Source organism: Alligator sinensis, unplaced genomic scaffold, assembly GCF_000455745.1.
Source record: "Alligator sinensis unplaced genomic scaffold, ASM45574v1 scaffold555_1, whole genome shotgun sequence".
Classification (NCBI taxonomy): domain Eukaryota; kingdom Metazoa; phylum Chordata; order Crocodylia; family Alligatoridae; genus Alligator; species Alligator sinensis.
The window spans coordinates 254863-271046 of record NW_005843016.1 but is presented as its reverse complement, the minus strand read 5'-3'; the positions used below and the strand labels follow the sequence as shown (position 1 = coordinate 271046).

Sequence of the window (16184 nt, the reverse complement as noted above, 5' to 3'; positions counted from 1 at the left end):
CATCCCAGCAGGATCAGGAAGGAGGTGGTGGCAATGTCTGATTTGCATGAACAGCCTGCTCTTGAAGCCATTCCACTAAGCAGAAAGAGTTCCAGAATCAATGCTCCAGGGAGAGTGAGCAATACTCCAAAGCCTATTGGTTAGGACACTTGTGGGGAAAGGGCAGTCCCCAACAGTCATAGCAGGGCAGATCTGTGCCAAAGTAGCACTGGCTCCTCCCATGATAATTGTGGCAATAGCTGCTTCTGCACCCTCCCTCTACCCCTGCAACAAGTGCAGCACCCAGGACCGCTGACCCCATCACCCCTTTCAGTTCATTTATTTTACATAATAGTCATTAAAATAGAAGCTCACCACTTTCAGTTCCATTTTAAGAGAAGAGATCAAGCCTTCCTGAGTTATGAGAGAGACAGAGAGAGAGAGAGATTGGTGCTTAACTTCAGGACAGAGTTTGAGGGCTGTAGTTGTCAAGTGGATGGCAGTGCCACCCTGAAACTTTAAGGAAAGCACCTGAGTCTCAGAAAGGTGGGACTGCAGATGCATCTTTTTATTCAGCTCTTATTGGCTAGCCTTAGATCTTATTCTACTTCTCTCCATGCACTATCCAGAAGTCCATGCAGCCAGCACAAGGTTCTGTATTCTACTCTGGGATTAGGAGCCTAGAAAAGTTAGGCATTTCAGTGGCTCAGTTCTTCATTAGATCTAGCCCTGAAAGATAAAGGCCACATAGTAAAATATCACAGGTTAGTAGATGGAAAAAGCTACATACTTTGCTGAGAAAAGACAGGCATTCCCTGACAATGTAACAGTTGGATTAAAAAAAAAAAAAAAAAGACGACGACAGTTTTATGGCTAGTCAGCTGCAAGGCAATCAGAATTTTACAACAGTAATTTCTAATCTTTTTCAAACAGAGTCAAGAATAGAGAAGGGAAAGATCTGCCCTTTTAAACTGTTGTTCTCTTGCAACTCCTGGAACACAGAAAAATGTGCTGACTTCAAAGCAAAGTTGTAACCTGCGCAATCAGTATCACATAGTAAAGCATTTTAAGATAATGAAGAGAATGTTTCACCTGCCAATCTGCTTCTGTCTTCACCTGCAACTACAACAATCCAGTCTCTCTGAATTGTAATTGCTGTGGCAGTACTGGCCAAATTGGCAATGTTTGCTATTGTGATGACCAGGATGTAGCAGAGAGTCTAGGGAAATGGAAATAAAGTATGAATGAAATGATGGACCAAAGACAAAGACATCACCACCATTTTTCCTTACAACCCAAATTAGAGTATTTTACACTGTAAACAATTTGCATGAGTATTATTATTCAGATAGGACAATAATAATTCTTCTTTAAATGATGGGTTTTGGTTATAAATAGGTGGTGATCACTTTTCTTCCACAAACAATAGATGGAGTTAAATCTACCTGATCTGGCACTACTGGCAAGGTATCCTTTGACTCCACTGATATCCATGGGTGCAAGGGAAGGGAGTGGGGGGTGGGGAAACAAACAAACACAGCACACATTCTGTCAATACAACTGCCAATTCATAGTTCCTGAAGTCAGGATGTGGTTCTGCAAGTGAAATCCATAGCACCACTAAAATCTGTGGAGTTTTGCCATCGAGTTTAAGGGTGCTAAAATTTCACGAATTTTAAGGACCACAAAATTGAGATACTTCCATTCCTACATCTTAAACAAGGAAGCCATAGTCCCTTATGATTGTTGTTAGAGTCATTCACTACCATGGTCACTAGACTTGTATTAAGCTATTAATTGTTATGATACCAACAGTATTTGACAGTTTTAATCCTACAAAGGATTCATGTAAATATTCCTCATTTCTTCCCTCCCTGAAAACAAACACTTCCTTCTCACAGACGTAAGAAATATTAACATTTGAGCACTTACAAGAAGCCATCCATGGTATAAGGTCAAAAGCTGAGCCTTAAACAGGAAGACAAGCATCAAGATGATACCACATACGATGACAGATGCATTCTGTACAACCAAGGATGTCCGGGCCACTATTTCAGGTAAAAAAAATAAAGTCCTAGGTTTTAGTACAAATGATGTACAGCTACCTACTATGCAAATAGGAGTGTTCTCACACATTCTTTTAAAGAGTTTATTTACAAGGTAGAATATTTTCATGTACAGAGATTTAGTTTTATGTAGTGCTTTGACTCAACTGTAGTCCTGTACTCTATACCTAAAGTCAAATCCAGCTTTTTCGTGATTTCTTTAACCTAATGATATAATGCAACTTAAACAGGTATTTCTTCCATTCACCTACACTTCAAAACAAATCCCAGCTATTTAAATACTGACACTGTTTTTAAAAAGCAGCTAGTAGAAAAACTACTTAGGAATCGTTTTTAATGGAAGCAAGCATTATTGTGTAAACCATGTATTTAGAACCATTTTTAAAGTAGTAGCTAGATTACTTAAAAATGAAAATGCACTATTAGACAATTAAGAGGTAACTAAGAATACACATTAGCATTTAAAGTTAGCAGAGCAAACAAGCAGCTGCAAGATACACAGATGTGGCTGACAAAAGGAAAAGATCCAGTGACAATGAAGTTAGGTTGCTAGATTATTAGACTCCAGGGAACCGAGTCTGTTGTTCTTAGGCAAAATTCACAGATTTCACACTATCGTCTCTCTCCATCTAGTTACAGTAGGAGTTTGGCCTCCATAAGGAACAGATAAAAGATAAAACAAGTTTTATGTACCTCTTTGATACTGTCCCTGTAGAATGGTTTAATATTATCACAATATGATGCTGCTAAGCTTTCAGATTTCTAGAATGTGAGCAAGCCTGATCTCATCATATTTAATATAAGGAGTCTTTGTAGCATGCTACATGCTGACTCCTGTTTTGCATAACTTCCCCTTTTAATAGATGTTGGTCACCTGTAAACAAGACACTGAGGTTGCTGACCTTTAAGCCTTGAGTTCTTGTCCACCCAGTCTCCAATAATGGCTCCCAAAAGAAGGACTGATCCTGCCACAACTAGTCCATAGACTGCAGTCAAAAGCAAGCTGTTTCCATAAAGTTCAACCAGGAAGACAGACACTGCAAAATGCCACATCCGATCTCCCTTTAATAGAGGGGAAATAAATAAATAATAGATCATTATTTACATTTTGATATCATTTTCATGTCTCATCAGGATAACCACACACAAATACACTCACATACTAATAAAAACCCAATCATGTGACCATTCTATACACAAACCTTGCTTGTGTCTAGATCAGTGCCCAATTAGGCTAGAGACAAACATTACAAATAAACCAATTTAAGCGATCAGAAACTGGTTTAAACCTGTAACGGAACAGACATTCAGTGCACATAAACCAGTTTGAAAATGGCTGAAGCCAGTTTGAGATAAGCCGAGTTGAATGTAGTATCAGACTTAACTGATCTGGGTCAAACCAGTTTATGCAATGTCTGTCCCAGACCTCTTCCTAGTTTAACTTAAACCAAAGTCCTCTGCATCCCAGATGCTTTGCAGCTCCAGGGAGCTGGGCTGGCCCTTCCCCTCCACTCTCTGGCTGGAGCTGCAGAGACAACAGGCACAGCAGGTTCTGCCTAGCTTCTTCCTGCTCCATGCCCCCACCCTTCACTCAAGCAAGGATCTCACAGCATGGACCATAGCCAGCATGTGGTATGCTAGCTTATGCCGAGAGGTGTTTAGGTAAGGTGGACAGGACAGTGTCTACTTAAGGCTTTTTGGAGCTAAAAGGAGAGCTTGAACTAATGAGAAAGGCTTTTTTTTCTTGATGGGTTGATAAACACTAGCACCCCCGGCTTCTAGCCTGAGCCACTACAGGCATATGCCTGCTTTTCTTCAGTCCAGAGGGGATGTCTCTACAGATACAAACTGGTTCAGCCTAGCCAGGTTAGACTAACCTGCAAAGATTGAATCAATTCAGGCTCAGGCTTTTTGAATGTCTGTCCCTAGCCTTAGTGCCTCATCCTGATGCATCATAGAATGTAATTTTTTCTATGGTCATATTATGGGTCAAGTTCTGTACATGACTCCAGAACTATTAACCTGTGTATAAATTCTCCCACTACAGAATACTCCACCTATTGCCTATAGTGGTTTAACCTCACCAGACCCAGTGCTTTTAAAATTATACAAAACTTTTTTCCACCTTTGAAGCTTTTGTCTCACATGAATGAAGCAGACTGTTTGTTATGAACTCCAACTGTGCAAGTTCAGAGAGACAATGTCAACTTTGAACAGCATTTCCGTCTAAAAAACATTTCGCCTCCAAGTAATGTCTAGAGACAACTATTAACCAGAACAGAACAGTATTTCTGTTGCACTGTAATTTCATTCTTGTTTTTTCCTTCCCATTTGAGAGAATATGATATTCTCACTCCTGACTTCATGCATTATGCTTCCACCCTTACTTTCTTAAAACTCATTGCTTCTCTGAAGCAAAAAACCTTAGCAGAAAGGTAGATAGTAGTGTTAATCTGAAGTCAGGCAGAAGGCAGGGTAGATATGCACTGTAAAGACTAACCAGTATTATTTTATATATAATATAAAAATAGATGAGAAAGGGAGAGAGAGCATGACTACATGCACACTTTTGAACGCATGTTCATGAAAACTTGTGCTCTATGAGTCTTATTTAGTCTATAAAAGGTGCATATCTATCCTGCCATCTCCAAAAAGAAACCTTAGTCCTTTGAAATCTTTGATACACTACTTGGTCTTGCCTTGGACTTAAATAGAACCTGGATTTCACCCTCATTTTCTGACTGTATTGTTGTAGTGTCAACCTGTGCCTAATCCACGCTTCTTGAATATTCAAACATTGAAAAATATTTGTATGTGCAATAAATACAAAACTGCCTTCCCTATAATCAAAATCCTAAATTACAGGGTGTTGCCAATTCTGCTTTTTACATCACTTCATCCACATGAAGCTCAATACAAAGTGTGAAAGAAGCGTTATTGCATGCCTTAGAGTCCATGCAAGTGGTGGACATTTAATTCTCACACAGCTCTGTAATAAGGCCAAGTGCAAGAATATTTCATTTAAGCACTAAACATTAAAGATTAAAATGTTTTCTTCGAGGAATTTTTCAGCACATTTTCTAAATGATGGAGCAAAAGAATACTCTTAAAGCATTGCACGCTGGAGACTGAAGCCACCAGCCTTCATGGTCCCTCTCGCTGGCCCCAGAAGCATGGGAGAAGGAAGAGACAAGCTGAGCTAGGAAGTAGGGCTCTTCTGGCCAGTGTCTACCACTGGCAGCATGCTAGCAGCTGGCAGAGATGCTGCCAGTGTTGGAGAGAAGTTGGTGGGGGCAGAGAGGCAGGGAGCTGGGGCGGAGGGTTGGCTAGCATCAGGAGTGGCTGCAGAAGATGCTTGTCAGTGGGATACTGGGGTAGGCATGGGATGATGAACAGGGAGAGGATAGTGCTTACCTCCTCACATAGGCACCAGAGCACCCTTAAAAACATTTGAAAGGTTTTCTTCCTTTGAGTATCCTTTTAAAGAAGCAGTGCTATGCAGTATAGCTAATAAAACTATGGTAAGGACTTGAAATGCAGAGTATTTCAAGATGCACTAAGAATGCACCAAGATTTACTGGAACTGACAGCAAAAGCTTGTCATAAGTTAGGCAAGCCAGTAAAGGGGAAAAAAGCATAAGTAGTCACACTATATTTGGGGCCATAATAATAATAGCTGGTGAAAGCATATAGAAGTAATAGTAGCATATATGCACTCTCCTTACACTCAGTGTAGAATTTGGCCTTTGGCTTTTACTAGGCGTGCACACTGGGGAGTCTTGTAAATAAGGGTTTCCCATTCTGCAAACTCATCAATGTAAACTCATTTATGCCATTCCCTGTGAGACCTGTCAGAACCAGAACCCAATGAGGCTGAAATAAAATTAAATGTTTTCTACATCAAAATGAAGTTCTCCCCCAACCCCTGACCCTACTTGATGACTGACTTAACAACTGAGTTTACTTTTGTAGAACTCAAATCAAGGTTTCCTCTATAACAGTCACAGAAGAATAAGTTGATGTATTTTCCTGATTTTAAGGATCAGTGAAATTCCATGAGATTTAAACTACTCCCTGGTCAAATTTCACTTATAAATAAATGAAAGTCATCCTCTAACCATAGAACCTGGATAGCCTATTTACTTGTTTATTAAAATAAGAAACTAATGCAAAAGAAAATCACTAAAAGGGATCTATGCTGCAAAGCTTTTCTTGTTTGGATGTAGCTAGATAAAAAAGAAGAAAAAATACAAAATTTCATTAAAAAAGGAAAGTAGTCAGCACTGATGACCATTATACTTAGGATAAAAAAAAAAAATCTGAGCCCTACAGAAGTCAAAAGCAACGTCCTATTGACTTCAGTCTACTCAGTATTTCATTCATAGTTTCCACAGGGCACCACCTTGCCATCAGCAACTAACCCAAATATATACAAAGTACAACCTTCTCTTCTTGGTTCTTTACATCTGTATTATGCTGTATGAACCTTTGTTAGCTTCATCAATGCAATAATGTAAACATCTCATATACACTGCAATATTGATCAGAAGAAGTGAGCTGATGAAGGATTTCTTGCATTCAAAAGAATATCTAACCTTATCCCAACCATGCAGTTTGTCCAATACCCCAAAAAATCCTTGCCTCTCAAGTAATTCCTGGACCATCACAGCTCCAACCTCACTCTAATACTACTATTGATCAGAAAAAACAACTGATGCAGGATCAGCAGTTAGACTTCATCATGGCCAAGTAACTTCGCCCAGAGTACTTGGGTCAGAATAATCTGCATGTACCTGGCTAATCTGGAAGAATCTGAGGCTGTTTCCAACAGAAAGGCATATTTGTTTTTAAAACTGATTTTTTTTAATTGCCAAAACAGAGATTATCTGTTAGTGGCAGAAAACATAGCTGAATTATAAATAAGCAGTTACAGAACAATTATGCTTTAAGCTACACTAGGACTCAAGAAGTTTTAATAGTAAAATGTACCCTCCAAGACACAAGTCACTTTAAGAGGCTTTATCCTGTTCTTCTTGAGATCTTTCATTATGGAACTGAAACCTCTTTCTTCATGAAAAGTTATACTACTTAAATCTAAACATTCGTTAAGGTAGTTTTTATTTTTTCTATTATTCACATATTACCATATGCCTACCACCAAACCAAATGTGGTTTGATCTCTGAAATTTTACAATCTCAGGCCTCATTGTTACTTAGCATTCAAAATTCCCACGTGGTCTTCCAGCTACAGGTACAACCAAGGGTTTGTGGCTGAACACTCCACAAATACAAGACCACAGAAACCAAATGAGAGGAAAGCATTCATTCATTCAGCCCCACTAACTGCTGATCTGGCAAGAGGCAATAAGGGGTATCAAGGCAACAATTCAACAAAATGTTTCAGCACGTGATTAAGAGCTGCTGAATAATAAAAATCAAGCACAAGCTGAAGTGCTTTGCTGAATTTGTCTACATCTCTAAATATTAAGGGGAATGAGCAACTAGTGTTTTCATGTTCCAGTCCCATCACCCTTACTCATGCTGAGAGATCTTACCTTGCTCTATAGGGAGTACCACTGTTGATTTCAGTGGGACAAGTCACAGAGGAAGGCACCACACAACAGAAGGACAGAATCTGGGTCAGATGGACTACTGGTTTACATGCTTTTTTGGTTTTGGGGACAGAACAGTCCTCGTTTCTATGAAAAAAACATTTTGGGGCAAGATAACAACCACTGCTAAAATGTATTTCACCTATTTAAACAAAAGTTTGATATTTGTCCAAACTTCCTTCCATTAGACACTACGCTGTGACCCTTCTGTTTAGTCAGTGACACACTGCAAAGAACTAGGTGTGTAATGCAGCCAAGCTCAGTTTTGTGCAATGCACACATCAAGGCAGTCCCTCGCTTAGAAGCTTATATAGCAGAAGACCAAGGCAACAAAGGCATTCTAGAGGAAGAAGTTACTTTAAAGAGTTTAACAGCCTTATTAATCCAATACTAATCAGTTATTTAAAAGATAATAGATTACCCACACACTTAAAAAAAAATTAACATTTCTCTCTATTCTTAAACTATGGCCTATTTTTTTCCATATATATCTTTATAAAAATTGAAGATAACTATGTCTAAAACTACTTTCCAGCATAACAGATGAATCTCCTTTTGCAGTTTTAGGACTTGTTTTTTAGAGACCAAACATACAATGTTTCAACAACCAAGTATTTTATTAGAGGGGGAAATGGTAGTACCAAAAAGCACAGGTTTGTTAGTAAATGCCAATGACTGCAAGAGCTACTATTGATCCATTGACCCATTACTGAATATACTATACCTCCTCACCAAATCCTTCAAATGATTAGATCCAGGTCACTGCATTACAAAACATATTTTGTTTGGGCAAGGCTCACATACTGTACCTAGTCTTTACTAAATTGTAATATTACCTTAGTCTATAACAAGCCTTACTGGTTTCAGTAAGGCTGCTCAGAGAATAAGGTATTACTCAATGTATAAGGAAACAGAATTGGCTACTGGACACTCCTGAACACTGTACTTCTGTTAGAATACTGCCAAGCACACCGTAGCACATCTTCTGGATAGCATGGAAGATACCGAGAACGCTTCCCCAGCACTTCGCTGTCTTTGCTGACAAATCAGAACCACCTTTTTCCTTGTTAAAATACAAACAGGATGTAGAAGGATCAAAATGCAAATTAATACCATTTCACTACACGATGTAACTTTTTAAAACTTACCCAAGTGGACAGTGCATGCCCAAGATAAAGAAGAAACTTTGCAGATGTAAAATAAGTGATCAAGGAGCCTAAGTTGGGAAGAAAAAAGAAAAAGGAGACATGCTAAAGAGAAACAGAGTAATTTTGCCAACTTTTTAGCGCACATGAGTTTTATGCCATCTTAAAGTCAGCTCCCTAGTGATGAAAAGGTGGTCTGTGGCTCACCAGTGGTCCACAGCCGATCCATACCTCCTGCCTCTCTTTACAACTAAGAGTTTGATGCTAAGGGTGCATGATGGGCTACACAAAGTTTTGAGGGCTGTCAGTGGTCTAATCATCCAATGAGTTTATGACCTGACAAAGAACATCCTGCATTCTTTTGAAAGCTTGTCTACCTTCATCCCAGCTACGCAGCTGGTCCAATGAAAGATATCACCCCAAGAAATCGTGGAATCACAAAGCTAGGCATTGACACAAACAGATTTGCCTGCATGTGCTGCTCAGACGGGCACGGTACTTCTTCCGTCGTGTCCCTCCCTGTGGTTCACCCAACCGCCCTTTAGGAGCTCTGCCAGAGGGGACAAACAGGAGGGAACAAAGACTATCAGAGCAAATTTACCTGACTCTGCACTAAGTCCTCTGGCCCGACTAGTCCTAGAGAAAGGTGCTGCTCCACAGGAGCGAAGGTGGCACGTAGCTGTGCACCATCTTTACCGCCTGGACAGCCCATGACACCCCCTGCATCCCTCCCCACACACCTGCCCGTGGCTACAAGCTACCACCAGGACCTGCACAGGGTGTAGCTCGCCTCCAGCCTGGGGGTCGCACCGAAGCCCCCTCAGCCTTGGCTCTCCCTGGTCCCTGCCCCAGTACCTGCCCCGTGGTACTGACCGCAGCATCCTGGGCCGCTCGCCTGCTCCGCGGCCCCGCTCATGTCCGCCCGCGCGCAGCCCCCCGCCAAGTCCCGCGCCGCTGGGGTCCCCTCAAGCACCGGCGGAGCAGAGGAGCCCGGAGCAGCGGGCACGCGGCAGCCTAGGGTGGGTCTTTCCCAACTTAGCTAGCACTGTAGCTGAAGTGGGAAAGCGATAGCCTTATGGGCAGGAGCGGCGAGGAACTGCAAAGGCGAACGAGGGGCCCAGCCAGGCTCAGCGCCCGGCTCATCGGCATGGCCCCGCCCGCCGGCCGGGGAGGTCGCCGAGGTGAGCGGGAGCGCTGTCCCCGTGCCAGCCGCTGCCGCCTCTCCCGTCGGGCCCTGCCCTGCCCCGCGCCCCAGGGGCTGGGGGGCAACACACCAGGGCGGCTGCTTGTGGTGGTGTCGGCCTGGCCACGTACTTCTACTACTAAGCTGCTCCACGGAGATCACTGAATCTTGCCTGTGCCTCGGAAGCCGTCTCTCTGGCAGAAGGCGGACCTCCGCGCAGAAAGCCAACTTCGCCTCAAATGCCCGCGGCAGCCCTCAGATGCCCGAGGAAATGAGCGCTCGAGGATCGTGAGATCAAGTCTGAAACCAAGCTCACGGTTTCTCAAATAGGAAACGCCATGTATCTGGGTCCATGCAGACAGTTTTCCTCAAGCACCCGGGGGATAACTGCTCTTCTTGTTGGCTTAGTACCCGCCGAGGTGTTGGGGCTTTAAGCCCACTTGATGGAAATGGGAGGCTTCTCCCTAGCTTGCTCCTGTGGGCGTATGGCTGAGGGCAGGCAAAACTTGGTGGCATCCGAACCTCCGGGCTTGGGCCTGCACATAGGACGCCTGCCAAAAGACTTGGAAATATCTGAAGGCCCTGGTGGGGGTGGAGGATGTTTGCTGGTTGTACGGCCACGCATGGTTCTGGACTGACTCATGGATTTGGACTCGATTTGGATTGGAACACCAAAAATTTCTTAAAAAAAAAAAAAAAAAAGTTAGTTGTGATGCCCACCTTCCTGAATGGAGTGGGGATGTGGAAAACATAGAGGAGACACCTCAAGTCACTGGCACGTGCACCCCCTGCAAAAAGTGCCACCAACGCTGCCAGTGGCACCTGTGGGTGGTCACCACTTGCCACCCCCTACCACCACTGAGAACGCTGGCGGCATCTGTGGGTGGTCACCACCCCCCGTCCCGACACCACCGCAGCCCCCTTGCAGGAGCTCTCTGCTCACCGCCGACACACTAACACTGCCACCACCGCCTGCAGGCAGTCGCCATGCTCCCCCAGCTTCCAAGGGCACGCAGCATTCATGCTTCAAGTCACTAGAGAAGTACTATCAACGCTGCCTACGAAAGACCTTTTGAATCCAGTAGGAAGACAAATACACCAGCATTAGTGTCCTCATTCATGGGAGACAATCATCCTTAACTGCAAGGGAAGAATACAACAGATAAGGATGGAGTGACTTGGACTGGGATGATCTCTGGATGTCCCTCCCAGCCCTTTTTTTCTATGATTTTGTGATATGGGGGGTGCTGAGAGTAGGGAGAATCAGGGAAGGCAGAGGCCTGCAGTCCACTTGTGCCTCCCCGTCCAAAGATGAACAGGCTTGAAAATGCTGTGCGGCTTTCCAGCAAGGTCCAAAAGCATTTACATTCTGATACAAAAACACCTAACCAAGAACTAAGAGTGTCCTGAATAAAGTAGATGTTGGCAATGCCTCACAACAGGCCACTCTGGATCTCTTTGTTTCTTCCACCTTGTATTGTAACTTGAAAATGACAGTCCTCAGAACACACCAGCTTTCAGAAGCTACAAAACAATTGTGCTCACTCACATTTACCAAGGAGGCATGACCCTAAAGTTAAGAGAAGGGATAATGGAAAGAGTTCTGCCAGCAGTGAGCTATTATTCTGAGTAAATAATATTGCACAAAGCTTCAGAAGCTTTCTGACAGAAGCAATTTATATATGACCTCTTATGATCCATTCAGACAGGAAGAAATTCATCAAATCTTGTGATTCCAGTATTGCCAACCCCAGGAATTTAATCACAAATCAGGTCCCAAGTGGTCATGAAATTGACTTAAAGTCATAACAGTTTGAAAAATAATACCTTGTTTTTTCCCTGTTTTTTAGTCTTTAACTTTCAATTTTTATCAAGGACTTGAAAAAGTTTTTTAAGGAAAACAGCAATATCATGAAACCCAAGGTAAAATCATAAGAGCTGGAAGTACTTATATTCTGAGGTTTCAAAGGTTGGATGCAGCCAAAGTGACCTGCAGTAGAAAGCAAGAAACCAGCAATTGGTTACTTAACAAAGATACCATTGTTTTCTAATACATGTGGAAACGAATTATACTTACTGCATAAAAATAAAGTTCATAGTGGTTCCTCTAGCCTAGAGGTAGCCTTAACTCTTGTATAGATTTCATTATACTTCTTTCCATACCATAAGATCAACCTGTGGCATTGGCTGCCAACCAATATTCCAGAACATAATTGTAGAATCATAGGGAAGTAGGGCTGGAAGGGACCTCATAAGGCCATCTAGTCCACCTCTACTCAAAGCAAGATCATTCCTAACTAAACTATCACAGCCAAGTGTCTGTCCAACCCGTTCTTGAAAATTTCCAAGGATAGAGATTACGCTATTTCTCTGGGTAGCCTGTTCCATTGCTTAGCCACCTTCATAAAGTTCTTCCTAATTTCCAATCTAAATTTCCCCTGTTGCAGCTTGAGCCCATTGCTCCTTGTCCTGTCCCCTATACCCACAGAGAAATCTAGTCTCCATCTTCTCTATAATCACCCTTCAGGTATTTGAACTGTTAACAAATTCCCCCTCAGTCTTCTCTTTTCTAGATGGGATAACGCTAGCTCTTTCAGCCTTTTGTTGTATTGCTGTAGCTAAAATTGCTTTAATTGCTTTATTTTCCTATTATAATAAATTACTGAGCTATTAAGATAAAGTTAATTTCATTATGATTTATTTTTCATAATATTTTAATTAATTATTATTCTGTATCAAATATTAAATAACTATAGAATTAACCATTTACTTTAAATCCCCTATTGCATAAATATATCTGACCTGTTGGTCTCATTATTTTAGAACTTAAATTTAATATAAGAAAAATGTTTATGTAAGGTCTGCGGTATGTCTGGTATGCTTGGAAAAAGGTAATGAAAGAATAAGTGATGTATGTATGTGACAATGTGAAGGAAGACAGTCCTCTCACAGCAGGTGAAAATAGCCTTCTATGATTTAACAGTTAAAGGCTGCAGCAATGTCAAGTCAGCAGTTAAGGATTACCAAATCCTAAATCATACCTTCACCTGATGGCTGAAGATTACAAGCAATGACTCCCAAAGATTGCAGACCACAAAGCCAGAAGATTTCTTGTGGCTCGTCTAGCTAGCCACCAGACTGACCTGAGCATCTTTAGAACTTGGTACCACCTTAACCTTTGCAGGACTGTCTAACCATCTGTGTGTGTGCTTGTTTCTTTTGTATGACTGAATGAATAGACGAGTATGTATGGGAATGAGTGAAGCAGACAACCTTACTGTTCTTTATTCCTTTTATGTTTTATGTTCCAATAAATGCGGCATTGTGCCTTATCTCCAATAAGATTCCCGCTTGTTTTTAATTCACACTGTATATTCTGCACGTACAACACTTTCCTCACAAGTCCTAATCATTTTTGTTGCTCTCCACTAGACTCTTTCCAATCTGTTCACATCCTTTCTTGAAGTGTGAAGCCCAAAACTGGACACGGTACTCTAGGTGAGGCTTCAACAGTGCCAAATAGAGTAGAAGAATCACTTCCCTGGATTTGCAAGCGACTCTCCTATTAAAACAACCAAATATGCTGTTGCCTTTTTTTGCAACAACAGCACACTGTTGGCTCATTAGGGTCTACTGTAACCCCCAGGTCCTTCTGTGTAGTACTGCAGCCTAGCCAGTCATTCCCCAGTCTGTATTTGTGTATGCAATTATGCAGGACTTTACACTGGTCTCTGCTGAATCTCATAGCGTTGATTGCAGACCGTTTCTTCAGTCTGTCCTGGTCATTCTGGATCCTAGCCCTGCCCTCCAGAATGTTTGCAACTCCATCCAACTTTGTGTCATCCACAAATTTGCTAATCATGCAGTCAGTCCCATCATTCAAATTATTAATAAAAGTGTTGCGCAATACTGGATTTGGGACAGACCTCTGGGGAACCTCACTTGATAGCTCCTCCCAACTAGATATCTATTAATCCTAATAGAGTTTTTGCAGATCTTAAAACAGGGTAGATACATATGTGAACATGTGTAGTTCCTCTAGAAAACAAATTATGCAATTGTGTTAAAGAATATTGGTTATCAAAGCATGACATTTGAATGTGGGAGCCAGGTAGGAGATAGTTTTCGTGTTGTGTAACATTGCAAAATTGCCCTGGGGTATTTATGGAAGGAAGTTTTCTTCCTCAGAAATACAGACCATTGCCAGAGGCAGAATACCAAACATTATGGACAAACAACCAGTACTGGTATGACCATCCTGTAATCCTTTTCAAAGTTTTTCTTATACCAATGAGGTAGATACATTTTGTATCTATGAATCATTGTTTACCCTTTGCAAAAAATAAGAGCTCTACCTCTTGAAAAAATATAGTACAGAAATAAGAATGAACATAAAAACAGGAAGTCTACAACTGCTATTTTTATGGAGAGATTTGTTACTCAGAAGTGAGTTTAGTAGTTTCTTCATGGTATGTATTGGTATCCTTGTCTGTGGGGGTAGAACCAACATATCTTCATTGAAGGCAACGTCAATGAGTTCCCAGTTTTTAAGGGCATCCATAGATCCATTTTTGTCTGCCCCTAGGTTCCAAGAGTTAGGCTTCTAAGGCATTTATACATGTGCTCCAGGAGTGTTTGTGTAGGAGGGATGGTGAGGGGGGAAAAGCGCTTTAATTAGAGTGGCTCCAAGAGCCACTGGGCTGTAGCTTTACCCCACTCCAATCCTCCACCCAAAATGGTGCAGCAGGGACAGGAATGGCAGGAGGAGGAGCTGCTAGAGGTGAGGGAAGCACAGCAGCACCCAGTCAGCTGCAGCTGCACTGGGAACAGTCCCACCAGAAGCTGCGTATGGTGCCTGGGGCTGGCAGGGCTGTTCTGCTCCCCTCACCTCTAGCTGCAGCTCCTGCCATGCCACACCGTTCCAGGCTAGTAGAAGCTTCAGCCTGGCAGCTTCTGCCCAGCAACTGGAGATCCAGCTCCCAGCTGCCTTCCACAGGCTCCACCCACCCGCAGGAGCTGCTCATTGCACCAGGGAAGTGGAGCGGATGGAAGGGGGCCAGAGCTCTATGTGCTGGGCAGAAGTTACCAGGCTGAAGCTTCCCACCCACCCAGAGCAGTGCAGCAGGGGCAGGGTGGAAGCAGCAGCAGTGGCAGTGGCAGCTGGAGGCAAGGAAGGCTGAACATCCCCACCGGCCCCAGCCAGGACACAGCTTCTGGTGTAGCTGCAGCCAGCCGGGTACAGTACAGTGACGGACAGGGGGTATAGGGGCAGTGACTGCCAGGCTCTGAGTCCACTGGTGCCTCCAAGCCAGCCCAGGCAGCTGCAGACATGATTAACACATCCTGCATGGCCAGCCCAGCTGCCAAGGTGCCCACCCGCAGCTGCAACAGTGTCACCTCCATGCCATGCCTGGCCAGCCACTGCCCATGCCACCAAGCCAGGGTGTCACAGAGCTGCAGCCAGCTGGGAAGGGCCCTGCGCCTGCAGCCTAGCCCAGGTCATCCCAGTCAGACCCTTCCCATCCAGTTGCAGCTCCATGATAGTCTGGCCCAGCCTGGACATGGGGAGCTGGGAGCAATCCTGGCCAGTGCCAAATTTAGGCTTAAACAACTTAAGCTAAAGCTTAGGGCCTCATAATATGAGAGGCCTCTAAATAAGAAAAAAACTGGACTTTTTCATTCTAATATGACAAAAATATAGATATATATGGCTCCACAATTATTATTCATATTGAGCTCATAAATTTGTGCAGAAATAATAATAATTCATCTTAAAATTTCATGAAGATCCATTTTCATGGATTTCCTGGATTATTTTTTACCATATGGGGCCTCTTAAACTGGACATAGTTTAGGGCCTCAGCATGTCATAATCTGGCACTTATCCGGGTGCAGAGCTCCTGTGGCCTCAGCCCAAGCTGCAGCTGGCTAGGAAGAGCACTATCCCCAGAGCCCAGCCCAGGCTGGCCCCTCTGCCTCCAACCTCAGCAGCCCCGGCAGCATGAACGACACATGCCTCCGGAGAATGGGGTGGCACGGTAACTGCCCGCAGGCAGCAGCAACAGTGACTGCAGCAAGGGCATGGCAGCAATGAGCGGGGAGCTCCCACAGGCAGTGTCAGTGGCGGGGGCAGGCTGAGTGGGGAGCTCTTGCAGGTGGCTGCAGCTGTGTCAGCGGTGGGGTTGGGGGGTGACGAGTA

At 43.2% G+C, this 16184-nt stretch overlaps 1 protein-coding gene across 2 annotated transcripts in view; it reads right to left on the bottom strand.

Annotated features, from left to right (window-relative positions):
* Nucleotides 1-9937, bottom strand: part of SLC40A1 (solute carrier family 40 member 1) — a 19086-nt gene extending 9149 nt beyond the window's left edge. For both annotated transcript variants that reach the window (XM_014526314.2, XM_025193111.1), the window contains exons 1-5: nucleotides 9676-9937; nucleotides 8806-8873; nucleotides 2948-3107; nucleotides 1912-2027; nucleotides 1072-1198 (exon numbers count right to left, since the gene is read on the bottom strand). In XM_014526314.2, the coding sequence (XP_014381800.1) occupies nucleotides 1072-1198; nucleotides 1912-2027; nucleotides 2948-3107; nucleotides 8806-8873; nucleotides 9676-9718 (514 nt within the window). In that variant the 5' untranslated portion in view covers nucleotides 9719-9937. The remainder of the gene's footprint in view (nucleotides 1-1071; nucleotides 1199-1911; nucleotides 2028-2947; nucleotides 3108-8805; nucleotides 8874-9675) is intronic.
* Between the last annotated feature and the right edge of the window lie 6247 nt (nucleotides 9938-16184).